This window comes from Morus notabilis, unplaced genomic scaffold (assembly GCF_000414095.1).
Source record: "Morus notabilis unplaced genomic scaffold, ASM41409v2 Scaffold340, whole genome shotgun sequence".
Classification (NCBI taxonomy): domain Eukaryota; kingdom Viridiplantae; phylum Streptophyta; class Magnoliopsida; order Rosales; family Moraceae; genus Morus; species Morus notabilis.
Genome location: NW_010361284.1, coordinates 111,458 through 138,377, shown reverse-complemented (window position 1 = coordinate 138,377; position 26,920 = coordinate 111,458). Strand labels below are relative to the sequence as shown.

The 26,920-nt window shown below is 32.2% G+C and overlaps 2 protein-coding genes across 2 annotated transcripts; both read left to right on the top strand.

Moving 5' to 3' along the window:
* The first annotated feature begins 1,572 nt into the window (after positions 1-1,572).
* On the top strand, positions 1,573-7,939 carry LOC21388176 (cycloartenol-C-24-methyltransferase). The gene is made up of 13 exons (XM_024166281.1): positions 1,573-1,655; positions 3,392-3,458; positions 3,937-4,010; positions 4,101-4,185; positions 4,314-4,369; positions 5,184-5,238; positions 5,501-5,548; positions 5,695-5,778; positions 6,037-6,153; positions 6,639-6,722; positions 6,831-6,956; positions 7,222-7,319; positions 7,876-7,939. Exons 1-13 carry the CDS (start codon positions 1,573-1,575, stop codon positions 7,937-7,939), a joined length of 1,041 nt encoding a protein of 346 aa, XP_024022049.1.
* A 4,310-nt stretch (positions 7,940-12,249) lies between these two features.
* Positions 12,250-17,219, top strand: LOC112091791 (cycloartenol-C-24-methyltransferase). The gene is made up of 14 exons (XM_024166271.1): positions 12,250-12,303; positions 12,436-12,553; positions 13,788-13,854; positions 13,974-14,047; positions 14,147-14,231; positions 14,341-14,396; positions 14,772-14,826; positions 15,175-15,222; positions 15,399-15,482; positions 15,590-15,706; positions 15,847-15,930; positions 16,038-16,163; positions 16,315-16,412; positions 16,880-17,219. Exons 2-14 carry the CDS (start codon positions 12,471-12,473, stop codon positions 16,941-16,943), a joined length of 1,041 nt encoding a protein of 346 aa, XP_024022039.1. The 5' UTR covers positions 12,250-12,303; positions 12,436-12,470; the 3' UTR covers positions 16,944-17,219.
* Positions 17,220-26,920: the final 9,701 nt, after the last annotated feature.

Here is a 26,920-nt window from a genome sequence, read left to right as displayed (position 1 = left end):
TCTTCTTAGAAAGTCATTTTACAAATAAAAATTTTTGAATTGTCATTTTATGAATAAAGTTTTTCTATTAAATTATTTTTACAAAAGCCTGACAGAAAGGTTCAAATATGGACTAAACTGTTAATACTCAAGGGTTTAGGGAACGTAGATGTCAATTACCCGAACTAAAATAACGAAAATATCCAATTAATTTCAGCCTTTCATATCAGGCCCACTCACTCAACTATAGCCGTTTATAGGTTTTAGTTTGGACTTGGAAGCCATCAGCGATTTCCTTGTTGGGCTTTGGACCATGCGATGATGTCCTCTGGCCCACCAAGAGATGTTACTTGATAGCCCAAACGACGCGTGGTCTGTGTTATGCTTTTTGTCGTTTTTATTAGATATCAAACTACGTTGTCGTTTGCATTTTTTTTTAAATCTTGAACGTAACTGAATTATCGTTTACATTGAAGTACGACTTTTTGATAGCCCAAACGACGCGTGGTCTGTGTTATGCTTTTTGTCGTTTTTATTAGATATCAAACTACGTTGTCGTTTGCATTTTTTTTTTAAATCTTGAACGTAACTGAATTATCGTTTACATTGAAGTACTACTTTTCAACAAAACATTTGTTTTCGACGGCAAATCAACGTAAAATTTCTGAAAACTTTGATGTCGTTTAGTGAAATTAACACGTGAAAATATGATTTTTTTTTTCATTTTTTTTTTTTTTTACACAAAAGATGAGATGAGATTGATGTTGCACTATGAAATCTGAAAGAATGGAAGATACGAAGGATTTCTTTTCCTGATCACATATCTTTTAGAAAGATCACCTGTCACTTTCTTTAATGGATTTGTATTTTGTAATTATATGTGTATGTGTGTGTATAATATGCACATAATAAAAAAAAAACGACAACTGGACATATTTGGAAGGCACGTTAGATCGTGAGAAGAGCTCGTTGGGATACTTGCATTTTTATAATATATATGCTTTGGTTTTCATCAATATGTATATGCATACATGTACATATGTATATGTATATGTATATGTATATATTGGTTGTCTGAGACGCAACCTGAAAGGCACATGAAATGTCTTCCTTCACCTTACACGTGGTGTTGCTTCTCTCATTTTTAGACACAAAGCATATGCATGCAAACCACGATTATCAATTATTCAGCAAAAACCACAAATATCAATCACAAGAAAACTCTTATCGTCCCTTATTCTCCGAGTGCCAAACTGGAGACAACACCTAAATTCATATTTAAAATTCTCTCTCTCTCTCTCTCTCTATATATATATATATATGTTTATATATATAGAGGCACACGAAACTCCTCTTCCTCAATTTCCTCCGCTGCCATCCTAATTTTCTCTCAATATCCTCATTTCTTTCCAGTTTCCAATGGAATTACTTTTCTTTTGCTCTACATTGTACAAATTAACGAAATACATTTTTTCTACAATCGCGTGCATTGCTCTTAATTGCTCGTTCAACAACGTAACGAATAATTTTCTGGTTTTTCTTTCCCTTATACTACTAGATCTCCGTGAGCTTGTTTTGGGAATAATCTACGAGATGTTGAAGGCCGGAGCATTGGATCTCGCGTCAGGTATCGGCGGAAAGATTGACAAAAGCGAAGTCCTCTCCGCCGTCGAAAAGTACCTTTTCTCTCTCCTCAATAGTACACTTTCTCTCTCTACAATGAAGTGTCATTTAAATGATATTTCTCTGTGGATCATTACATGGTTTGATTCTGAACCATGAAAAATGATAACTAGGATGAAGTTATACTTAAAGAGAAACGTCAAAATTTAGTCCATATAGAGAGAAAGTTCACGGAGTAACATATCAAAACTAATAATTCAGGGACTAAAATGTTACTAAGCTCATAATTCAGGGACTAATACTCCTAATAATTCTTTAGGGTGAACTGTGAAGTTCTATTTTTTATATCCCCATAAGAACCTGATCTCGCCAAGTTTTGTAGACCAGAAACACTCAATCATTGGTTTGTTTTAATCTGCAATGAAGTCATCAAAAAGAGTAATATTATATATATATATAAATATATATGGGGTAAATATGTTAATTAAATATTCTTTGACTACTTTCCTTAGATCATATGATATCTACCTAGATACGTCTTTTGGTTTTTGACTTTTTGGAAGCAGCTAAGGCTTGTTCGGTTACATTTTTAAGTTATGGTGATTTGAGTATAGATTTTGAGTTGAATTTGAGTTATAATTTGAGTTGAAGTTGTAACTTGCGTTTGTGTTTGGATGTGCACATTTAAGTTATGATTTGAATTGAGAATCTATTTGAGTTTGTGTTTGAGTAGATTAAAATTTAAATTTGTATTTAGGTAGTATTTTAATAAAAACTCAATAGTGATGAAAAATTTTAATAGGGTATGTGGGTGAGATTTTATTCTTCTCTTCGTTGTGAACGCACAGAAAAAAAATCATCTCAATCGGAATTAAAACGAAAAAGTTATAACATTTTTAATAATAGAAAAAATATTGTTCATTAACTTGAGTTTAAGTTTAAGAACTTGAGTTGAAAAGGAAACTTGAACTCAGATTTTAGTCCTAAACTCAAGTTAAAACTCAAGTTCAAACTCAAATTTTACAAACAAACATGTACTTGAAAAAAGTTGTAACTTGAGTTCAAATTTTTTTTGAGTTTTACTCCAAAAGAACAAATTCTTCCTCAAGTTATATATCAACTACCCTATAAATAAACAAATAAATAAATGAATAATAATAATAATAATAATAATAATAATAATAATAAATCCTAGGTCAACTGTATTTCTTGTAGTACTAGTGCAGCTTATGATTTTCTTCTATTGTAGAATACGTAAAAGAAAAGTGATGCAGGACCGGATAGAATTAAAGAACAGAGATAGAATTTAGAGAGATAACATAATCAATAAGGAGAAACGGAATTAAGATAGAGAAGAATAATCAAGAGAGAGATAAAAATTCAGGAAGAACAAGAACTCAAAAGAAAAAGAAACCAATAATCTCAATATTATTAATCATCAAAAGCCTTAATAAGAATTACAATCACTAATGTATTTACAGAGAATAAAAGCCTAATTCTATTTTAAAAAGAAGATAAACATAAATAAATTTAAAATAATAAAAAGATAAATATAATCCTAAACTCATATTTAAATATTAAAATAATCATAATCTAATTCCTCATCAAAAAGTGCTTTGTTTTAGCCAAAATGGTTTTTGCTTTGTTTTCATTTTAGGGGTTGAGTTGACACCACAAAGATAAAAAGTTGGTTTGACTATTGTATGAATTGTAGAAAACAACATAATAATATTCATTATTCAAGATGTTAATGTAGAATTTATAATTTGCATATATAATTGTGGTTCAGGTATGAGAAGTATCATGTCCACTACGGAGGAGAAGAGGAAGAGAGAAAAGCTAACTATTCTGACTTGGTAAGAGAATTATTCTTTCTTGATGATAATAATTGGTACTATAAGAAACATGAGAATATTAAGCTGTGTGGAACAATGTGAAGACTAGGAGCTATATTGAATTTTCAGATGGATGGATATTAGTTATATGAGCCAAAACTCATAGATATATTGTATGTTGGCAAGACTAGCAATTTTGTAGCGCTCTTTGTTAGGATTAGAAGTTGAATTTGTCCCGCATCACCAAGTTATCGGGCTTCTGTTATGGTATTTATATGTGGAGTGCGCACTCACTCTCCTTGAGCTAGTTTTCAGAAATGAGTTATGCTTCGATCACTTAGAGTGCGTTTAGAGTAAGGATTTGTGTCATGATTTGGATCATATTTCGTGGCTCGTTACAGTATTTTTTTCTCATAAAAAATACACGTAAATTGAGAATAATTTTAAATTCATAAATCAAATGTTCTCTTACATTTTCTTGCCTTCATGCGGATTTCAGGCCAATAAATATTATGATCTTGTTACCAGTTTCTACGAATTTGGCTGGGGGGAATCCTTCCATTTTGCAGACAGGTGCCGTTTTATTTTGTCCTACTCCTCAAAGTCAATTTTTGCCGACGTTTTTCCGCGGTGTTCTGATTAACTACAATCATCATTTTTCAGATGGAAGGGAGAGTCTTTACGGGAGAGCATCAAGCGGAACGAGCACTTTCTTGCTTTACAACTGGGACTGAAACCAGGACAGAAGGTTTGTTGCCTTCCATACAGCACTCAAGAAAAGCAAAAGATTGAGTTCTAATATTGTTCCAACCCTAATTTGCTGTATGGTTCAGATAGTAATTAATGATCTCTGCTTTTTTGCTCCTTGTGTTTTAGGTGTTAGATGTGGGCTGTGGAATTGGGGGTCCTCTAAGAGAAATTGTTCGATTTAGGTGGATAATTTTTTTGGCCGTGTTTATAATTGATCCCGTTTTTTTTTTTTACGTTTTTCGAGAAAGAAAAAATGAAAACGTTTTCAAAACAGCGTTTGGCACAATAAAAGTGATTTTTTTGTTTAGTGTAAAAGAGAGAGAAATGAAAAACGACTTTTAGTCGTTTTTCATTTTTTGTTTTCGTTTTCTCCTCTCTCGAGCAGAGAGAGAAAGAGACATTAATGGATTTTTTTACACTGAAAACAATCTCTCAATAAAACTACCAAACGCATTTTCAAAAATGATTTCTATATGAGATTGAGAACGTTTTCATTTCCATTTTCATACAAAAAGCAAAATCATTTTGAAACGAGTTTCAAATGCGTTCTTTATTTTTCCTAGTTGATCATGTGGGCCCACCTTGTGTACCCGTCAAGAACTGTTGTTAAAGATTCTTTGACATCGGTTTTTGTATGTGGAAGATCATTTCTAATTTCCATATAATTGACAATGTACCGTTCACTTCGCTGATTCGAGTTTTTAATTCGAGTTGAGATGTGATTTTATGTGAGAACTTTTTACTGTAGCAAAAAAGTTAGATGTGATTGTTTGTGAGAGCTTTTTACTGTAGTAAAACTCGAATTCTAAACTCGAATCAGCGAAATGAACGGGTTCTTGTTGTTAACAAATAACAGCTTTATTCTATCCAAAAAAAAAAAAAACAAAGAATAGCTTTAATATGGTGAAACTGTTGTTATTAGTCCCAATACTTCAAATGCTCTTGTCACGTTATGAAGAGATTGTAATTAAATAATTGTTTGATGGTTTTTTGCAGCTCAACTTCGATTACAGGGTTGAACAACAACGAATATCAGATATCACGAGGAAAGGTAAATGCTTTCATTTGTACGTAATAAAAAGAAAAGGATTTATATATATAAACTTGTTAATTAGGAGTAGTGCTTTAATTATCTTCAAAAAAGGTCTGGATGGTTTCATTAGATAATCCTTTTGCCAACAAGATGAAGCCAATTTATTCTGGTCTATTTAATGAAGGTTTAAGGCTCGGACCAATAATTTATCTATAATTTTCAATATGAAATGCTTAAAATATTGCAGTGTTATAATTTACGAGCTTCAATTGCTACACAGGAATTGAACGGGATTGCAGGAGTGGACAAGATGTGCGACTTTGTTAAGGTTGGTGGTAATATTGCATTTTAACTTCAAGTCGTTTTTCATTATTTATTTATGTTATTTTTTTCTCGGGACAATTTATGGAATTATAACTAATATTGTACGGAAATGTGATTAAAGTTTTTGTTTTTGTTCCTCAATTTTTGCAGGCTGATTTTATGAAAATGCCATTTTCTGACAATACATTCGATGCAATATATGCAATTCAAGCTACTTGCCATGCACCTGATGCGGTACGTTTGCAACAAACACCTCTTGTAATAGTTCTTTGTTCTTTTTTCTAGATGGTTTTTCTAATTATCCTGATGATTTATTGCCTTATTCATAAGATGTAGTCTCACATTAAGGTAAGCTTTTATAAATTTTGTGTACGAATTTCTTTGATTTAGTTTTTTCGCGTTTTTTATTGCTCTCGGTTATTTAAGATTAAGGCGTCTAATTCTTAATGTTCTGCTTTTTTCCTTTTTTCTTTTTTTCCTATATGTGGTTAGTACGGCTGCTATAAGGAGATATATAGAGTTTTGAAGCCGGGGCAATATTTTGCTGCACATGAGTGGTGCATGACTGATTCATATGACCCCAATAACCAAGAACATCAAAGGATCAAGGTAAAAGACACTCTAAACACATACATATCTTTTGCCATATAACATTTTATTCCTTGCTTTTTGATGTTAAATTGTGTTGTCATTCTCATTTGTACCCCTCAACCTTTAGGGTTATTTTCAGTTTGCCATTGAACTTTAAAATTTCTACCTTTACATCTTGAATTTTGAACTAGCTCCATTAGTTAGAATTTTTATTTTAAAAAAAAGGAAAAATAAGTAATATAGTCACGGGTCTTTCTATTAGAATTTATGAAAACAAAAAACGAAAAAGGCTGTCTAACCACATATAACCTCTTTTTTCATCTAATTTAAAAAATGCTAACAAATAGAAATGGAATTAAGTGGGATTAAAAAGTGAGTTTTTAAAATTTAAAAGACAGCCTAATAATGACTTTAAAGTTCAAGATGATATTAGTTACAAAATTGTATAAATGGCCTTTGATATTAAATTTTAAAAGTTTATATGAAAACTTCCATTGGCGCAGGCAGAAATTGAGATCGGTGATGGCCTCCCGGACATCAGATCGACAGGAAAATGCCTTGAAGCTCTAAAACAAGCAGGTTTTGAGGTTGGTTTCAAGTTCTTTATTCTGAATCCATAGGTATGACGACATTATATTAGAATGATTTTTTATTTTAATTTTAATTTTTTCTATTTTAATACCTTGTGGCAAAAGGTCATATGGGGGAAAGATCTTGCATTGGACTCGCCTGTCCCTTGGTACTTGCCTTTGGACAAAACTCACTTCTCGCTGACTAGTTTCTGTCTAACAGTCGTTGGCCGTTTCATTACAAAAAACTTGGTAAGATCTATCTCTAATACATTTGCAGCCTACAAGAATTATTATTTTTCCTTAAACATTTTGGAACACTCTCGTATCACATGCTCAATTTTCGTATTCAAAATGATATCTAACAAACCAAATCGTACAACACCGTTAAAAAGTTTAAAAATAAAATAAATGATCTGAGTCCTTCATTCTCGTAAATGGTATCGTATATTTTTAACTTTGAGAACTGCAATATCATTGAAAGTAGTTTTAAGTGTCAAGTCTTACACCAATGTAGGTCAAGGTCCTAGAAGCTATTGGCCTAGCCCCAAAGGGAAGTGAGAGAATTCATGATTTTCTTGTAAAAGGTGCAGAAGGGCTAGTTGAAGGTGGAAAGTAAGTTGTCATCTTCACCATAGGTTTTTTTTTTTTTTTTTTTTTTTTTTTTTTTTTTTTTTTTTTTTTTTTTTTTTTTTCTTTCTTTTCTTTTCTTTTCTTTTCTTTCTCCTGTGATAGAATCTTTCATTTCTCCTCTTGAAGGTAGAAAGTGTAAGTATGTGAACATGTTGAGAATTTGATCATTTGTTTCCGAACTTTATACCTGAATTGATAACCAAACCATCATTATGAAAAGAGATAAAAAGATATCTAGTAGCACAAAATCTACATGTTCTTTTGTCCAAAAAATTAAAAAAAAAATAACTCAAGTTTCAACTTTATTCAAGTTTACGTTCTTTTAAATTTTAACTTTATTCAATTTTACTCAATTTTATTCAAGTTCTAACTTCAACTCAAGTTATAACTTAAATTCAACTCAAAAACTACACTCAAGTTACACTCCAAAAGAACAATCCCTAAATTTACAGAACAAATCACTATTCAAAAGTTAATCATAAAAGACACCATAACTCGGTTAATTTCTAATGTTATCTTCTCGATAATCGTCTTTCAGAAAAGAGATCTTCACACCAATTTATTTCTTCCTGGCCCGAAAGCCACATTCAGATAGTGAGTGAAGTTCTAATGCTATAGCAGTTGAATCTCTCAAGGGATTTTGATCTTTTGGAAAAACTATGTTTGATTGGGATTGATTTAGATGATCGGGAAATTGATTGGAAGGGATTTGATTGATTGTGAAATTGATTTTTTATTATGATTTTGTGTATTTAATTTGATTTTCTGTTTTAATTATGTAATTAGTCTATAAATTGACTACATTGTTTTGAGACAATTCAAGCTATGAATGAATATAAAATAAAGAATCTCTCTCTCTCTCTCTCTTCGAAATTTCTCCTCCTCGTTCTCCTAATTTCTCTTCTTATCCTTCTTCTTCTCTCTTCCCTTTTCCCTCTCTTGTGTTTTACAATATGAGTTGCTCATCGGTATTGAAGTTTGCAACAATTGTTATCCGCTTTTGACTAACACTATTACCCTTCTTATCAACGTTCAAGCCAAAAAAACGACATTTGTTTTATGTATCAACCATTTGTTGCTGTTTAAGCTTGAAAACGACATGCATTTTTAGACATGAAACTACTTTGTCGTTTATAAGTCAACATATTGTTTTTCAGCAAAGCTTTGATGTCGTTTGAGAAGCACGTTTTCATGCATTAATCGTGTGTTGTCGTTTGATCCTAGAAACGACATGTCTTTTCAAATATAAAAAATAGTTTTTGGTTTACAAATCGACATGTTGTGTTTCAACAGAGGCACTACTGTTACTAAAAACGTTGATGTCGTTCCTTCAGAAAATAAAAGGACGTTCATGTCGTGTCTGTAGTATCAAACTACTATTGAAGTTCATTTACGTTGTCGTTTGAGCCCAGAAACGACTTGCCTTCTCAGTTATAAAACAACCTTTTCGTTTTCGACGTACCACTTTTCAACAAAAACATTATTACTAGAACGCTGATGTCGTTTATTTTGGATGTATTAACAGTTAAAAAAAAAAAAATAAACACACACACACACACACACACACACACACACTTTAATGTCGTTTTGTAAGTAAATGACACGCGGGTTATGTGTTAATTGCTTTTCTCGTTTGAGCCTAATAGCGACATTTCATTTTATATATCAAACTACATTGTCGTTTACTAATTGAAATACTGTTTTCCAACAAAAACATTGTTTTGATAGAAATTCAACATAAAGTTACTGAAAACTTTGAAATTGTTTGGTAACAACGACACATGGTTTAGGTGACCGTTTGTTGTTGTCTAAGCCCAAATAAGGGCATGCCCGGACAAGCCTTCTTAGATAGTGAAAATTATCAATATTTTTTTGTCATCTTATTATTTATGTTATTAAAAAATATTCTAGCAGAATATGAAACGTATTCCAATAAAATATTAAAAATATTCGAATAGAAAAAATATTTAGTAAAATATGAAAGATATCTTGTCAGAATATTAACGTAAATGATAAATTTACAAATGATAACATAACAGAAATGCTTTTGATGGCATTCTGAAAGTTTCCATATCTAACTACAACGTCATCTATAAATCGACAACGTCAAATGTCATCTAAGACTTTGTTGTCATTTCTCTGTCGTTCAAGTTTGTGTAAACGACATCCGGATTTTAGCCTGTAAGTTTGCTGTCTTTTATTGAAGACAGAGAAAGCATATGGTGTTTAGATGTATCCTAAAATTTAGTGTCGTTTAGTATAAGTAAAATGTGCTTTATATATATATATATATTATCGTTTTCTTGGACTTTCTCCGGTATAATCTTTTTATCTGTGTAACTAGTTTTTTATTGTTAAATTTAATTAAAATCATATTAAATTAAAAATATATATAAAATAGATAATTTCAGACAAATATAACAACTGAAATAAAATTATCAATAATTCATGTTTTCTTATCCTCTTAAATAAACTCTCTTTTTTTTTTTTTTTCTTTTTGAGGGCGGGGGGAGAAGTGTCAGAAAATATTTCACATTGGTTGTTTGCGAATCCAGGTGAAGCTCACGTGACATGCACAAATAAAAATAAAACCAAAAGATACAGACTACAGAGCGCTTTGTGGCATTGCTGAATAATAAATTTTTATTTACAAATTAGTGATTTAATAACGAATTTCCAAAGTGTTCTTTTCCATGATTTGAGTTTTAAGTTAAAAGTTAAATTTGAGTTGAAATTATATACTTGAATTTGTTTTGTGTAGAGTTAAGGTTTGAATTGAGAATTTAATTTGAGTTTGTGTTTAGTTATGTAACTTGAGTTGTGAATAATAAAAAGTGAAGGGAATATAATTCTTTTTCTTTAGAATATGGTGCTTTTATTGAGTTACGACTCAACTTTTGGGTTTGAGTTTAGGGAACAGAACAACAATTTGAAATTTTGTCCGTTTGAGTTTTAAGATAGCAAAGGGAGAGCGAAGTACACATAAGTCATAAAGAACTTTTTTTTTTTTTTTTTTCTTGAGCTCCATTTGCATTTATGGAAAATGTCACTAAAGTACTCATAATGGCCACTGTAGAGCTAGCTCTTTTTATAAAAAAAAATTAAGATTAGAATTAAGGCAAATTATACAGTGAAACTCATTAGATACTTTTACTGGTGGAAGCCTTATTTTTAACTATTGGATTAAATTTTTAATAATTAGATATGTACAGATCCGTATTAAAAATTTATAACGTACCACACAAAATTATTCTCTTTACAGATTTAATTATTAAAAAAGTAATCAAACGGTTAAAAGCAAAGGTTCTATGGAAGGTTTTTTGAGTTCCACTAGAGAGGCTAGAATTAAAAATAAATAAATTAAACAAGAAAAATATTAACATCACTATTTATTTTATTCTCTATATTTACTATTTAATACGTAAACTTCATAAATATAATATATTATTATTTAAATAAAAAATAAAAAATAAAATAAAATTTACGTGTCAAATAATAAATATAAAAAATAAAAAAAAATAACCATAACGTTACTCATCAAACAACTGAACAAAGAGAGGGAACTGAGGCTGGCACCCACGTGTGTGCTGACGTGGCGACAAGATTCAAAGCCCCCCAATTGTCGTCAGAGAAAAAGACATTCCTCTCTGCGCTGTCCACTGCTTGATTCTTTTATTTATTGTATAAATAATCCTTGAAAGCTGCTCCACAAGCAAATAATTAGCCAATTTCTTCTAGCTAGAAAAATGAAAATCAATATATGTATCTTTCTCCCATATTTATCTCTAATCTAACAATTCAATAAATTGAAATATATCTGAAAAACGTATCTATTGAAGTTAATTATTCACCAAGGCTTGACGATCAAAGTTTTGGAGTACAGAATTAGATTACCTTTTTCTTTTTCTGAAAGTGAAATCATCACAAAGGTAGTGCAAAAAAACTGTTTTTTTTTTTTAGAATAAAAGTTTTGAATTTAAATTGGTTAATGAAATAACCATAAAGCCCCATTGAAAGAACAGCCGTAAATAGCTATTAACGTAGTGATTTATTATTATTATTATTATTATTATTATTATTATTATTATCTATTTGTGTTTTCCACTACATTTTGATACTTTGCTAAGTTTGTCAAAGATGAGAAATTTTTATATATTTTTTACTAAAAGAGTTGTAAAATAAAAGAATGCATTATTTGCGTCAAAGGGTGGCACATTTTACACCAAGAAGTACTCTTTCTTTGTTTTTGAGTAGAAGAAATAATTTACCACATTACAAGACAACAAAATAAAAACAAGAAAACTCAAAATGTTAAACTTTTGATTTTTAAGGCCTGCACAACCATATAGAACAAGCAAAGAGACGGCTGTCTTAAGTCTTTAGAAAAAAAAATAGAGAATTTATTATGAAACTAAATTTTTACCACTTATTCTTGATAAATATTTTTTTATTAGTATAATTATTTAACTAAAAAGATTATAAATTAAGAATAAAAAAATAAAAATCTTGATCCATATATTTTAAAAGGTATTTGTTAAGATTACTTTAAGTTAGAAGGCAAATAAAGGTTGATTTCCCTCTTAATATTAAATCAAATTTCATTAGTAGTATTGCAATGAGTTTAATTATGAACAGTTATTAATTCTTAAAATTTAAAGTAAATGAAATATTGACTTGCAGTGATTATTTATGTGTTATTTGTAAAAAAATTTTGTCAAAAAAATTAGGGAAAAAATAAAAATGTCATCTATGGTAAAAAAATATTTTTTGTTGCTACTACACAAAAAAATAAATAGTTATCATTTAATTAACAAAAAGAAAAAAAAATTATAATGACAATCAGTTCCATTTTTCTCTCTATATATATACGGGAAACTTGCACTTCCTCAATTTCTCTCTCCTCCACTGCAAAAGTCCGTCTCTCTCGTTTTCTCTTTCAGTTTCGGATCCTTCTTTTCTTTTAAATGTAAATTTTCTTACTTTTCTCTGCATTTTCCTCCAATCCAAACACATTTTTTCTCCGACAATCTGGCGCATTACTCATCTCTTTTGTTCTACAACATGTTCGATTTAATTTTGTTTCCCCTTAATTTTCTAGATCTTCGCGAGTTCGTGTTTGGAGTAATCTACGAGATGTCGAAAGCCGGAGCATTGGATCTCGCGTCGGGTCTCGGCGGAAAGATCGACAAAAGCGATGTCCTCTCCGCCGTCGAAAAGTACATTCTCTCTCTCTCTCTCTTTACATATTCAGTACCTTCTCTCTCTACAATGATGTTTATCTGTGGATCATTGTGTGGTTTGATTCTGATTCCAAAATCTCTGCTTTATTGAAAAAGCTCAATTAAAGAGTTTATTTCTGGTATTTTGCGCTAATTAAGCAAGACCCGGTCAGGCTTAATTTCACGTGATGTGCGGATGTGTGTACATATACATATATACACACACACACATATATAATATAATATTTGTATTTATGTGTATGTATGGTCCAGGTCTAGCCAAAATGAAAAAGAAAATTGTTGGTTGTGTATGGCCAGGGTTTTTTGTTTGGCTACCAAATAAATGAATAGTTGAATAATAAATGAACTGAAGAAATTTGGTTTGTTGTCTTGTCAGAGTGCAGATCTCATTAGCTATATTAAGTTATATTTAAAGAGAATTGAAAATGAAATCATGGGAAACCTGGGTAACAAAGAAATTTGAAGTTTTTATTACTACTGCTAAAGGTAATTTTCATTTGGGTGAACTGTGAAGTTCTGTTCTTATACTTATATCCCCTTAAAGATCCCATTCTGACCAATTTTTCTGGACCAGCATATACTTGGTCATTGCTTTTTTTAATCGGAAATGACTTTATTAATAAGTGTAATATCATATGGGTTATATCTGAACTATTTGGATATGGTATCTACCTAGTTACATCACTTTATTTCTTGGTTTTTGACTCCTTTTTTTTTTTTTTTTTCCTTTTTTTTTTTTTTTTTTTTTTTTTTTTTTTTTTGTAGTAGTAGTAATCTTCCTCAATTATATACACCGACTATATGAATCAACTTACTTAAGAAAAGTGTTTTTTTTCTCTCTGTTTTTTTTTTTTTTTCAAAAAGGTCTTCCTGGTTGAACTGTATTTCTTCATGTAGTGATGTAGCTTAGGATTTTCTTCTATTGTACAATGATACAGAAAACGTGCATGTTTTTATTTGTACCGCCGAAATGCTCTTTACTGTAGTGTCAATCAATTTTGTACAGTTGAGATATGAGTTGCATAAACTGTTGCTGACCATGTCAGGTGACAGTTGACGCCACAAATACCTGAAGATTGTTTTGACTATTTTTTGAATTGCAGAATTTAATATGATTTGTTATGAAAGTTATGGTTGATTTGGTTTCTTATCTCCCGAAATCATGATCAAGATGTTAATGTATAATTTAATTTGCTAAATGGTGGTTCAGGTATGAGAAGTATCATGTCTGTTACGGAGGTGAAGAGGAAGAGAGAAAAGCTAACTACACCGACATGGTAATAGAAGCTTTTTCTTGGTCATAAGTAGTAGCAATAAGAGAATGTCAAATTGTGTGGATATATCATTCAAAAGTAAGGAGTTGTTCCGTTACGTTGTTCTTGCTTGTGGATTTCAGGTCAATAAATATTATGACCTCGTTACCAGTTTCTATGAATTTGGCTGGGGAGAATCCTTCCATTTTGCACACAGGTGCCTTTTTTTTTTTTTTTTTTGTATCCTGCTCTTTATAGTCAGTTTTTGTTGCTGCTTTTTCTCAGAGTTCTGATTAACTACAATTAATATTTTCAGATGGAAGGGAGAGTCTCTTCGGGAGAGCATTAAGCGGCATGAGCACTTCCTTGCTTTACAACTAGGACTGAAACCAGGACAGAAGGTTTGTTGTCTTCAATGCAACATTCAAGAAAAGAGAGGGATTGAGTTTTACCCTTTTTGCTATATGGTTCAGATAGTTAACCTCTGCTATTTTGCTCCTTGTGTTTTAGGTGTTAGATGTGGGCTGTGGAATTGGGGGTCCACTAAGAGAGATTGCTCGATTCAGGTGGATAATCTTTTTGTTTTTCCTAGTTGAGGTGGCCCCACATTGTGTATCTATTGTAAATGAATTACAAATAATGTGGAAGATCATGCTTTGAATTAGGGATTGGGCTTATTAGAGTGTTGGATTTTATTCATTGTTTCATTTGAGAATTGCATCTGTTTCAAACAGTTATGCTTGCTGCAAAGAGTCAAAGACCCATCGCATTTCAAAATCTTAATTGACTATGTGATAAAACTAACAACATCTTTAATATTATAAATCTATTGTTTTTACTTCCGACACTTAAAATGCTATTCTCATGTCAAGCAGAGATTTTAATTAAATTGTGTGAAGAGGGAGGTCCGCTGACAATAATTGTTTTATGGACTTTTGCAGCTCAACTTCTGTTACGGGGTTGAACAACAATGAATATCAGATATCAAGAGGAAAGGTACTTTCATATGTAATAAAAAGAAAGACTTGTTCACTTATTCAAACACACTCTATTTAATTTTTAATTGTTGGTCCTGTTGTGGTTGTGATTTAATGCAATATTATCTTTAAAAAAAAAAAAAGAAAAGCTGGTGAGATGTAATGCTTTAATTATCTTAAATAAAATGGATGGTTTCATTAGATAATGCTTTTGCCGACAAGATGATGCCAATTAATTCCGGATAAGGAAATGACCATTTTGGTCTATTTAATGGAGGTTTAAGGCTCAGAGCAATTGACCTATATTTTCAATATGGAATGCTTGATTTCAAATGGTTTTTATATACGGGGCTCAATTTCTATATAGGAACTGAACCGGATTGTGGGAGTGGACAAGTCCTGTGATTTTGTTAAGGTTGGTGGTATTGCCTTTCAAGTTCATGGTCTTCTTCTAGACTCATTTCACTTCAGTTCAATCGTTTTCCATTATTTGTTTCTGTAATTTTTTCTGCATTAGTTGTTTTTCAAATATTTAAGAAATTCTTTACATTGTAAGATATAATTAAAGCTTTCGTTTTCTCAATTTTGCAGGCTGATTTCATGAAAATGCCGTTTTCTGACAATACATTTGATGCAGTATATGCAATTGAAGCCACTTGCCATGCACCAGATGCAGTATGTCATTTCCGTCCCTTGCAACATAGATCTCTCGTATTGATGCTTCATTCTTTTTCCTTGTTGGTTACTGTTGGTTAAAGTACTTTTTTTCTTCATGTGGCTAGTACGGATGCTATAAGGAGATATACAGAGTTTTGAAGCCAGGCCAATATTTTGCTGCATACGAGTGGTGCATGACTAATTCATTCGATCCCAACAACCAAGAACATCAAAAGATCAAGGTAACAAACGCTTAAGGCACAGAAAAACTCATTTTCAGAAATTACTCTTTTGTTTCACTTCTTTTTCTTTATTATTATTATTATTATTATAGATAGATTTTGCCATTTTAAAGTTTTTTAACAAAAGTCCGTTGATGCAGGCAGAAATTGAGATTGGTGATGGCCTCCCAGACATCAGGTTGACGGGAAAATGCCTTGAAGCTCTAAAACAAGCAGGTTTTGAGGTTGGTTTCAAGTTCTTTGTTATGAATCCATATATTACGACTGCGTTATAATAGAAATGTTTTTTTATTTATTTTTTTTTTCTGTTTTAATTACCTTGTGGCAAAAGGTCATATGGGAGAAAGATCTTGCGGCGGACTCGCCAGTCCCTTGGTACTTGCCTTTGGACAAAAGTCACTTCTCGCTGAGTAGTTTCCGTTTAACAGCTGTTGGGCGTTTTATTACCAAGAACATGGTAAGATCTATGATTCATTTCAGCCTATAATTATGATTAGTTTTCATTTATAATTCCGGAACTCTTCCATTATGTCGCTGATATTGTGTATCATTGAGAACTGCACTACTCTTTTTTTGCTCCAAACAATGAAAGCAGTTTATGAGTGTAGGTGAAGGCCCTGGAAGCTATTGGCCTAGCCCCAAAGGGAAGTCAGAGAGTTCAAGATTTTCTTGAGAAAGCTGCAGAAGGGCTAGTTGAAGGTGGAAAGTAAGTAGTCAACTTCACCATAGTTATAAATTTTTTTTTTTTTTTCCGCCGTTAACTCTTTATTTGTTGTCCCTTTATTCCATTCCTTCGGAATGGCGGGACGAGGGAGGATGGTAAGGTCGGCCCTTACTCCATTCCTTCGGAATGGCAGGCCGCTAAGGGAGGGGACCCTTCCCCTCCCCCGGAACTCTTCCTTCTATCTCACCACCCGGAACTCTTCCTAAGCTAGAAGTTCTGTTTCTCTTCCTGATGATTTAAGGTGATAAACATGTACTAGTGTTGGGAATTTGATCCTTGTTTTTTGAGCCTCATACCTAAATTGCTAACGAAATCATTAAGCAAAGAGATATAGAGATATCTACTAGCACAAAATCTAAATTTACAGACCAAACCACTGATAAAAAATCATTCTAAATGGCTCCATAACTTCGGTTACTGATATTATTTTATCGCTATCTGTCTTTCAGGAAAGAGATCTTCACACCAATGTATTTCTTCTTGGCCCGGAAGCCACATTCAGATAGTCAGTGAAGTGTTAATGCTAGAGCAATCGAATCTCTCTAGGGATATTGATGTTTTGGAAAAGTGTGTTAGAATTGTGCTTTTGAAAATCCTAGAATGACTCATCAGTGAGTGGTGTATCTATATGTGAGTTGCGCATCTGTATTTGAGTTTGGAACAAAACATTAGTTATCTGCTTGACCAACACTGTTAACCTTCTCCACCAGATGAATGCTGAGTGTGAAAGTATGAAAATTTTTCCCTGCCTCTAATACAACTTTTGCACGTTTTTTTTCTTTTTTCTTTTATGCATGATTTTTTTTTTCGTTCTTCTTTATATACAACATAATGCATGCACATACATATGCAATTTGTTGGATGGTCCCCATGGTAACGAGCTGCGACGTTGAGTTGTTTCATAAGAAATGCAAGGAATCCAATCTGGGTCATTTTTTGCACGTGCTGTGAATTTCTTTAAGAGAACGATTTGGTCCAATTCCGAGAAATAAATAATTTCCCGTTTTCTCTCTGAAGATTTGTGTCATTTCCCTTGGAAGTTGGAACAAATGTTTGCTGAAGTATCGGATCTTCTTTGCTTCACGTTTTCTTTTCCTTCCTGTAAAGAAAATTTTGTTAATCGAGTTAAAGTCACTAACCATGCATTTGACTTGGCCACAATTTGATCGATTATCATCATTCTTCCATGGCTCTTGGTTTCATTTCGAAAACTGTATACAATCAATTTCACGTTCACACGGGTTAGATTAAAAATTCTTCCTTTGTGCTCTAAAAATATGAAAAAAAAAAAAAAAAAAAAAAAAACTTTATCAGAAACCCCTTGATATCAGTCCCAAACTTCTCATTCCTAAAAACCAAATTGCCCCACAATCACCACATCAAATGTAACAATATGCTAAAATAGCAAATAATAATAGTTATAAAAACTATTCCTCAACAATTTCTCAATTCTCGCCACTAAAAAAAATTAATAATAATAAAAAATTCCTTGTTTAAAGAATGAACTCCTCATGATTGGCACCGTCGCCGCCAATCACCTTGGACCAGCACTGGCGCGCCTTAGCTGCCCCGCCACTGTTGCCCTGATCTTACTGGTATTAACTAGCATTTTTTGGTACATGATATGCAACATTTTAAGTAGCCTCCCATGGTAACAAGCTGCCAGGTTGAGATTCTGCAACCATGGTAATTTATTGTGTGATAATGGTCTCGTCAAATATATTGAATTGTCCTGTAAGACATCCAAGAAACCCAATTTTGGGACATCCAAGAAACCCAATTTTGGGACATCCAACAAAACGAACAAATCCACCGTCTCTCCTTTGGCCATATGTTTAAAAATTCTTGCTTTTTGATGCAAACATATGAAAGATACTTTCTTTATTGCGACAATTATCAAAAAATAATAAGAACCAATTTGCTCCCCAAAAATCACCACAACAAATGCAGTGAAATGATAAAGAATTAAAGAAGTTAAATTATATTCATCAACCATCTCAAATCAATAGAAGAATGTTGGGATTAAGTAAAAAAGAACAATTGAATTGTTAATCGTCACAGTAAATAGCAATAAAATTGTTACAGAAACACAAATTCTCTCTCTTTCTTCTTCATCCTCTTTTCTCTCTTTCGGTTTCCAAAGAAACAAACAAGAACATATTTTTTTCTTCATAAAAAAATGAAAAATACAAAATTTTCTGTCTTTTGGTAACCAAATCAGACAGAGTAAAGAATGAACTCCTTATTCTCGGCGCCGCCGCCTATCGCCTTGGGCCCACACTTCATCACCTTAACATCGCCGTCGCCGCCGTCGCCGCCGTAGAAGAGGAAATGGTTGTTGTTGTGGTGGTTGTTGTCGGCGTTAGCAGGAGGATGGTAGTACATACGGCTGGTCTGCGGGCAGTGAGAATGGAATCTCGCCACGATTCTCACTCCTTGGTCCAAAATCTCCACGAATTTCCCCATTTCTCTCTCTCTCTCTCTCTCTCTCTCTCTCTCTCTCTTCTAGATATTGTGTTTGGCGGAGGAGAATAAGGGGCGAGAAAGTGAAGGAAAATAAGAGAGAAGAGGGAAAAGTTAGAGAGAAGGATTTATTGTAAGAAGATGTTCCAAACGTCGGCGCCCATGAAAATGGGGAGTTGCATAAAAGTTTTAGGTTTGGAGAATGAAAGAACAAGAAGGCCGAATATATAGGAGCATTCTCTCTGTTTTTCTCTCCCCCGCCCTCTCTCTCTCCTCTCTCTTTCGTTGGCTCTTTCCTTCCTTTTTTTTTTCCGGAAACTTTTCTTTCTTTTCACTTTTTGCATATTCGGTTTACTAGAGTTTTATTTGCATTTATGCCCTTCTATTTTAGGTTAATATTTTAATTAAATGCCTCTACATTTACTCTGTCTTCTAAATTCAGATAACTTAAGAAATTAATTATTCAGCAAAAAAAAAAAAAGAAAGCGACAAAGTTATTAATCAGTCTATAAATATCCTTGCAAATAATATATTTTACATGTGATTTGAGGGAAACTTTATGGTGCATCCTCATTTGACTGATAGATTAAATTTTTAACGGATAAATCTGTGCAAGTCCATATTAAATGTTACATAGCGCCACATAGAACTGTTCCTCTTGTAAATTTAACCGTTAAAAAATTAAACTAACAATAAAAACACTTACTCTACCGGTAGGTCACAATTTTGGGTGCACATTAAAAGAAGCCATTAATTTTAGGAAATCAACATCCAAGTTTTATATTTTCACCTAGGTAATTATACTTAGGTTAATTTTAATTAAATACCTTTAACTTATATCTCTCACTTTTTCTTGTCGAGGAATAAGATACTTTAAATTTGAATCAACTTAAATTGTTGATTTACTTAGTAAAAACAACTTGAGCCGTTATTTATTTAAAAAACGTATAAAAAATGCTCCTTAAATACGTATCATAATTCAACCTATGTTTTTTGAACGTTGAAAATGGTTCATTTCACCTTTAATTTTTATAAAAATTGATTTTGCAGAATAAATAAATAAAAAAATTTAAGTTGACTCAAGTGACTTTAACTTGTTTTAACTTAGAGTTATTAATTGTGTCTATAGACATCTTCCAAAATAATCCAATTTTACATATTGATTTGTCCAAGTTTTGTAGTTGCACATAAGTTGTTTCATTTTAGCTTAACTGAATTGAATAACTAGTGATGTAGATTAGAATATGTTCTTAATTTTAATGTTTAATTTTGTATTTCAAATTGTATTTGTCCACTAGAATTTAGGATACTTTTCAAAATTATTTATTGTCTTAGAGTATGACTAAAGACAAGGCGTGCAATATTGACTTAATTATATAGAGTTCTTACTCAACGAAGGCAAACAAAAGTAGTGATTAAAGATGAATTTACTTCTCACCAAAATTATTGACTATCTTTCTTTTGCTATTTGAAATGTACTTAGCAATTATCATTTGGCATTTGCCAACCTCCCAAAGTGAGTGAAAACAAACATATTCTTAGTTGTCAATTGAATATTTTTTGTTTAGTAATTTGACGTGAAAATGAAATTTGAGGTAATGAGAAAAGTGAAAACTATTTTATAAGTTTCGTAAAATAAAAAAAGAAAGTGAATAATAATAAAAATAAACCAAAAGATCAAGGGCCTCGGTGCAAATAAAGAACAAAACGAGCGAACCACAAAAAAAGGTTTGTGGGGGACCCAAGAAGCCGCGTCATATAATTAAATAAATAATGAATTGTTTTAAATATGCCCAAAATCTTCGCCGCGTATACTATTCAGTGGTCGCATGGTTGGAACGTGGAAAATCCAGAGGTTAGGACATTATTATTAATTAAATGTCATGAAAGTCAGAGTCACAAATTGGGTGCTGACTTTACCAAATTTGCCCCCGACTTTTTCTTAAAGGTGCAATAAACTCCCGAGTCTCTTTTTGACTGTTTCCTCTTTCTAGACCTCTCTAGTCTCACAATTTTGACTTGAGCCACTGCCCGCCTTCTGGATGACGACCAACTCAACGGCCAAAATCTGGTTCCCAGAATTCTCAAATTTCTCATAGAGGGGAAAAAAGTAGGAAACTTTACTGTGCATTCTTTATTTGTGATCTACAGTATATTTTTATTGTTATATTAAATTTTTAACGGTTAGATTTATATAAATTCATATTAAAAATTTAAGGTATGTTTAGTTCACTGATTTAAGTTTTTAATTTGAGTTGAGATGTGATTTTATGTGAGAGTTTTTTACTGTAATAAAAAAATTAAATGTGACTATTTTTTATAACTTTTACTGTAGTAAAATTTAAATTCTAAACTTAAATCGGTAAAATGAACGGGGTCTTACACCACAATCACTTGCTTCTGCTGTAAATTTAACCGTTGAACAATTAATTTAACATAAAAATACTCACTTTACTGATAGGCAGAATTTTAGAATGCACCACGAAGGAAGCTGAGAAAAAAACCTAACTATTCAAAAGATGTTAACCACTTTCACTTGCTGATGTTATTTCTCTCTTTAGATTTCTATAGTATGACCAAAAAAAAAAAAAAAAAAAAAAGGTCTCTGTTTTTCTACTAAATATTATTTATTTTGCATATTTTTTATGTGATTTTAAATGGTCAGAAACATACACAAACTATGTTAGGTCTTACTGTATAAGGACCTTGTAACTGGTTCATATATCATGTTAGAAAATGCTACCTTTCTGAAGTTATTTTGATTTGTTGTCTTCTATCTTTATAATATGGGTTAATATCACAAATGCTACATGAGGTTTAGCATCAATCTTACTTTAGTTCATGACTTTTTAAACATAACACAATTAGTGCCTAAAGTTTTATTTTGTTTCAATTTCGGTGATTCTGTTAGTTTGGTGTTAAATATTTGATGGAATCTTTAGAAATTATAAACTAAAATTAGAAACATATAAAGTTTAGAGACTAAAATAATACAAAAAACTAAAAATTAATTTCTATATATAGACCTAAAATTTTAGTTGTTTTTAATTTTAGACTCTAATTTACACATATTCTATCAAATTTAAACACCTAGTTAATGGAAGGACTAAAACTGAAATAAAATAACACCTCAAGAACCATCTGTACGACGTTTGAAAAGTCAAGGACTAGAGTGAGATTGAGTGTAAACCTTAGGGGCTATTTGTGAAAGTAACCCTTATAATATATATTTTCTCAGTTCAAAAATGATCTTTATAATATCGGCTTAGTTTGGCAGTGCTTTGAATTTTAGAAAAATTGTTTTTAGCTATGCTAAAGGAAAAAAGTAGTTGTGACAAAAAACAGTTGAGTGTTTAGTAAACTATAATTATACTAGAGTTGTGTTGGTTCTAAAATCAGTGTAGTAGCGATTGGTAAATTATGAAGTTGAATAACTGTAGGTAGTTAAAAAGACCATAATATTATTAAACTTAATTATATTATATATTATATATAATATAATATATAATTATAATACAATACATAATCATAATATAATATATTATATATAAAATAATATAATATATTATATATAAAATAATACATAATTTCGATCTCCTCCTTGTGTGGAGGAGATCGAAATGGCGCGTAGATAGGACGACCAACAAACGGAGAATGGAGCGCATACCGATGAGAGAAAGGAGTGAGAAAGGAGTGATGGCGGAGCGCACACAAGGAAAAACATAGAATAAAGAAAGAGAATAGGGAAACCGGCGAACGGAGAACCGAACCGGCAAGAGAAAAGAGCGAGAAATGATTGAGAGAGCTATGTGGAATAGGGAGTGATGAAGATGAGATATGAATAATGGGTAGATGGGGATTATTTCATTTCAACGGGGGTAAAATGAGAATAAATTTTTTTTATTAATGTGAAAGGAAGAGATTCCCGCACAAATTGAAATCATAAGCACCCTTTGGACTACTTCTTAAAAAGCCGTAAAAACAACTTAAAATTGTTGAAGAGACACTTTTAGGGGTCAGAATCAATGCCAAACTAAGCAGATCTTCTTTTCGTTGACAAAAAAATGCTAGTTTATTTATTTTTCATTTTAAAATTATGTAGTTGGCCTTTAGTCCTCCTCGTACCAAGAGTCTGGAAGATGCAAGTTAGAACCTACCCCAGTTGATTACAAAATTGGAATTCGCATTATTATATTAGACTTTTCAATGCTATTGCCTAGTTGTAAGAAGAATTAGCATAACCAATAAATTTTTCATCTTGGTCTCTAGGGCTGTTCATAAACCCGAACAACCCGCAAACCCAACTCACCCCGCCCCAACCCAAGCTGAAAAAAGCAACTCGCAGTATTATTTTTAAATTTGCGGCTCATTAAACCTCTGGTCCGAAGTGTTTGGGGCGGATTGCGGGTTGGGCCCATAACAACCCGCAATCCCCAATCCAACCCGCACAACTAACCCCAAGCTTTTGGCCCAAGCCGAACTGCCTAAGTTCTACCCTAGGCTCACTAACATTAGGGTTCACAATCTCATTCTCGGTTTCCCCTCTCGTGAACCCCCTCTTCTTGCCTCTTCCTTTTCAGTTTTCCCTCTTCTTCCCCTCCCGTGAACCCCCTCATAACTCTCTCCTCATTGCTCAGTCCTCTCGGCCGCCGTCTTGCCCACTTACTCCGGTGCTCTCTCGCCGGACTGGTAAGGTTGATTACTATTTCTATTTAATGATGAAGTTTGAATATTATATTGAACTTTAAGTCTTTGATTTTTTGAATGTTGAAACCGACCACCCAACCCACCCCGCACCGCCCCAACCCAACCCGAACAACGTTGGGTTGTGAAATTTTTCTAACATCGTTGGGGCCAAATATGTGCAACGCGCACCCTTTGGGGCGGGGAAAAAAAAGTCCTACCCCGCACCAACTCAACCCATGAATAGCCCTATTGGTCTCCCATTTGAATGGAATATTCCCAAATAAATGGGACTTTCTTTTCCATTGAATAAACCAACGGCAACCGTCATTTAGCAAGCAAAAAATAAATAAATAAATAAACCGTCTAAATAGCAATATGCTAAATACATTGAACGATACAAACATGCATTTACATGTACATGCACATACATACATACATACACATACATATATGTATGCAATGCATGCAAAACCACCGAGATAAGATGCGATAAGGAATTAATCACTGAGGCAATGCATGCAAATCAATGGGATAACTTCTGATGATAATGCAGGTTTATTGTCTTTTTTATTTTTATATAGTGAGCTACAATTTATAGGGTCCGAGTCAATTCCATCACACTAAACTGAATATATACTTCTTTCTCAAGATTACCTGGGTATACTACTACCTTCTATCCTATAACTCCTTATTTTACCAAGATTGAAAACATTGAGCAAGTTTATACTTACTAATTTATAGAAAAGAGGCTTTTTCTTAAATAAAAATTTAATTAAAAAGATCAATCTAGATTTCTAGAGATAATAGGTGAGATGAAAAGAAAGAAGGAAAAAAAAGGACATAGTTTGCTATGGTTTTATTCAAGCATATTATGCATGTCATTTTAAATAATTAGCTGTCATGTTCTCTCTTTCTCATGGTGCGGTTAGGGTTTCAAGTTTAAAATTCCTTCTTAGAACTAGAGTTTGTCACCGCCACTAGTTGGTCGCCAGACTCTCGACCCTTGAGACGGTGGCTGAGGTCGTGCAGGTGCGGTCAGTGGTTGATAGATGCGATTCATTGGTGATGGAGGCATAGATCTGGTGATGAACAGGAGGTTGTTGGTGGCTATGTGGCGCTAGGACATTGTTTGAGTTATTTTTATGTTCAGCTTCGTCAATTGTGGTTGTGGTTGCGCTTCTGCTGCAACGGCTCTACTTATATCCGATTTCTTTGGCTTCAGTAAAATGATTGGTGTCTTGTCATCGGCATCTATTCCTGTATGGTTGAGGCTATTTGTATGTTTCATAAGATTTTGTTAATTTTAATAAAGGCGTTGTTTTAACCAAGTTTATGTATTGTAATAATGGAGGTGGTTTCCCTACTTACTGATTTTGTTTATGTGTCACACCCGTCTGAGTTGGTTATTAATGGTGTGTGTTTGTTTATACCTAGATTTGTTTCTAGGTCGTGTCGCTTATTTCTCCAGTATTAGGGGTTTGGTCTTGGTCGACTGGTTTTATCCATGAACTGTAGTAGTTCTTGGTAATGAGCTTTAGTCGTACTCTATTTTGTTTGTATCAAGCGGGTCTTTTCCCATTAGGTCTCAACACTTATGTTCGCCTTTGTACTTCATCTGTCTTCAGTGATGGATTTAGTCAATGTTCGGGGTGAAATTCTCTTGTAGGTTGTGGTCATTTGCGACTCTTTGTGTAATTTGTTAATTATTAATGAAATTTTCCGTTTTAAAAAAATAATTAGGTGTCATTATGACCTTTTGTTTTCTCTTTATTAACTTAATAACAACTATTTATTTTTTAATAAAGTGAAATAAATAATATTTTTTACCACCTCAAGTGGTATCTCCGTTTTTTATCCAAAAAAAAAAAAAAAAAGAGTTATATACATAAATGTCCACTTAAAGGTCTTTGAACCTAAAAATGTTTACTATTCTATTTATCTACAAAACTGTCCATCGTCCTGTATAAAAATGCAAAATAATCCTTATATAAAGAAAAAGAACCAGAAATAATGAAACACAAAAAAATAAAATTTTGAGATTGAAATCTTAAATTAAAATCTGGAAAGTACATTTAATTAAACGGATCATATTCAATATATGGAAACTTTTTCCAACCAAAAATAACAAAGCACCCCAAAAACCAATTGCAAAAACGGGGATTACCCAATTTTTATTCCAAGAATTTTGATCGCCCTAATTTCTGTCTTTGTCGCCCAAAAGCCCTAAAAATCCACCTCCATGCATGAAAATTATATTTTCTTTATCATAAATATATAAAAATTCCAATAATGAGAATAATCTTGAACTACACTAAGAATAAAAATAACAAAATAACAAAAACATGCTAGGATTTCCTTAAAAAAGGAAAAAAAAAAAAGTCATTATAATAATAAACATAACATGCGTGGAAATTATATTCTCTTTAGAAATTACTCTTGTGAACTATTCTAAGAATGAAAAGAGCAAAAACATACGAGGATTGATACCCGCAATATAACAAAGTTCAATGGCAATAAGTTGTAGAAAACATACCATGCTTGAGATTAATGTTTCCTTGATCATAAATTCTTAAGAATTATAATAATGAAAGTATTTTTTGAACTATCTATACTAACAATGAAAAGAACAAAAAATATACTAGGATTAACAAAAATAAAAAAGGTAGGAAATCATTATAATAATGAGCATTCCATGCGTGAAATTAATATTTTCTTTATCACAAATTCCTAAAGATTATAGTAATAAAAGTATTCTTGAATTACACTAACTAACATAACGAATATGCACAAATGAATACGCATTTTCATTAGGATAATGATTATATTATTATGAAACAGAACTAATAATATATAAGAAACACGAAAAAAATATACTCAATAATAAGTGTTTTCATTATTTTAACATAAGTATCATTATCGAACAGACTGAAAAAAAAAAAAAATATATATATATATATATTAATGAATCTCAAACAATAAAATGCATGAGATATGAACTTATAAAGAAAGCTGATTCATTATTGTAATGATACTATCATTTATTATGATAAAAGTCCATACAAAAAGTTAACATGTAAAATAGAGTAGTGCTGGAACTTTGGACGGGCCGTCCGCGACCGCCCGAAAAACCCGAGGATTTGCCCGAGTCCGAACCCGACCCGCCCGAGATTTTGGGGCCGCCCGTCCGAGCCCAAATTTCCCCTTGAACGGGCCGCGGGCTTGTGTTAGTCCGCCCGAGCCCGCCCGAATTTTTTTTAAATATTTTTTAATTTTTATAATTATTAAGTTAGTTTGTGTTAAAATTATGTAAAAATCAAAATCAACATTCAATAGACATTATT

Excerpts from the sequence above, each read along its gene's own strand:
- LOC112091791 (XM_024166271.1), top strand. The coding sequence starts at position 12,471 with ATGTCGAAAGCCGGAGCATTGGATCTCGCGTCGGGTCTCGGCGGAAAG. Across the intron at positions 15,223-15,398 it reads AGTCCTGTGATTTTGTTAAG|GCTGATTTCATGAAAATGCC; the intron begins GTTGGTGGTATT and ends TCAATTTTGCAG. Across the intron at positions 15,931-16,037 it reads TAAAACAAGCAGGTTTTGAG|GTCATATGGGAGAAAGATCT; the intron begins GTTGGTTTCAAG and ends TTGTGGCAAAAG.
- LOC21388176 (XM_024166281.1), top strand. The coding sequence starts at position 1,573 with ATGTTGAAGGCCGGAGCATTGGATCTCGCGTCAGGTATCGGCGGAAAG. Across the intron at positions 4,370-5,183 it reads AGAGAAATTGTTCGATTTAG|CTCAACTTCGATTACAGGGT; the intron begins GTGGATAATTTT and ends GGTTTTTTGCAG. Across the intron at positions 6,957-7,221 it reads GTTTCATTACAAAAAACTTG|GTCAAGGTCCTAGAAGCTAT; the intron begins GTAAGATCTATC and ends ACACCAATGTAG.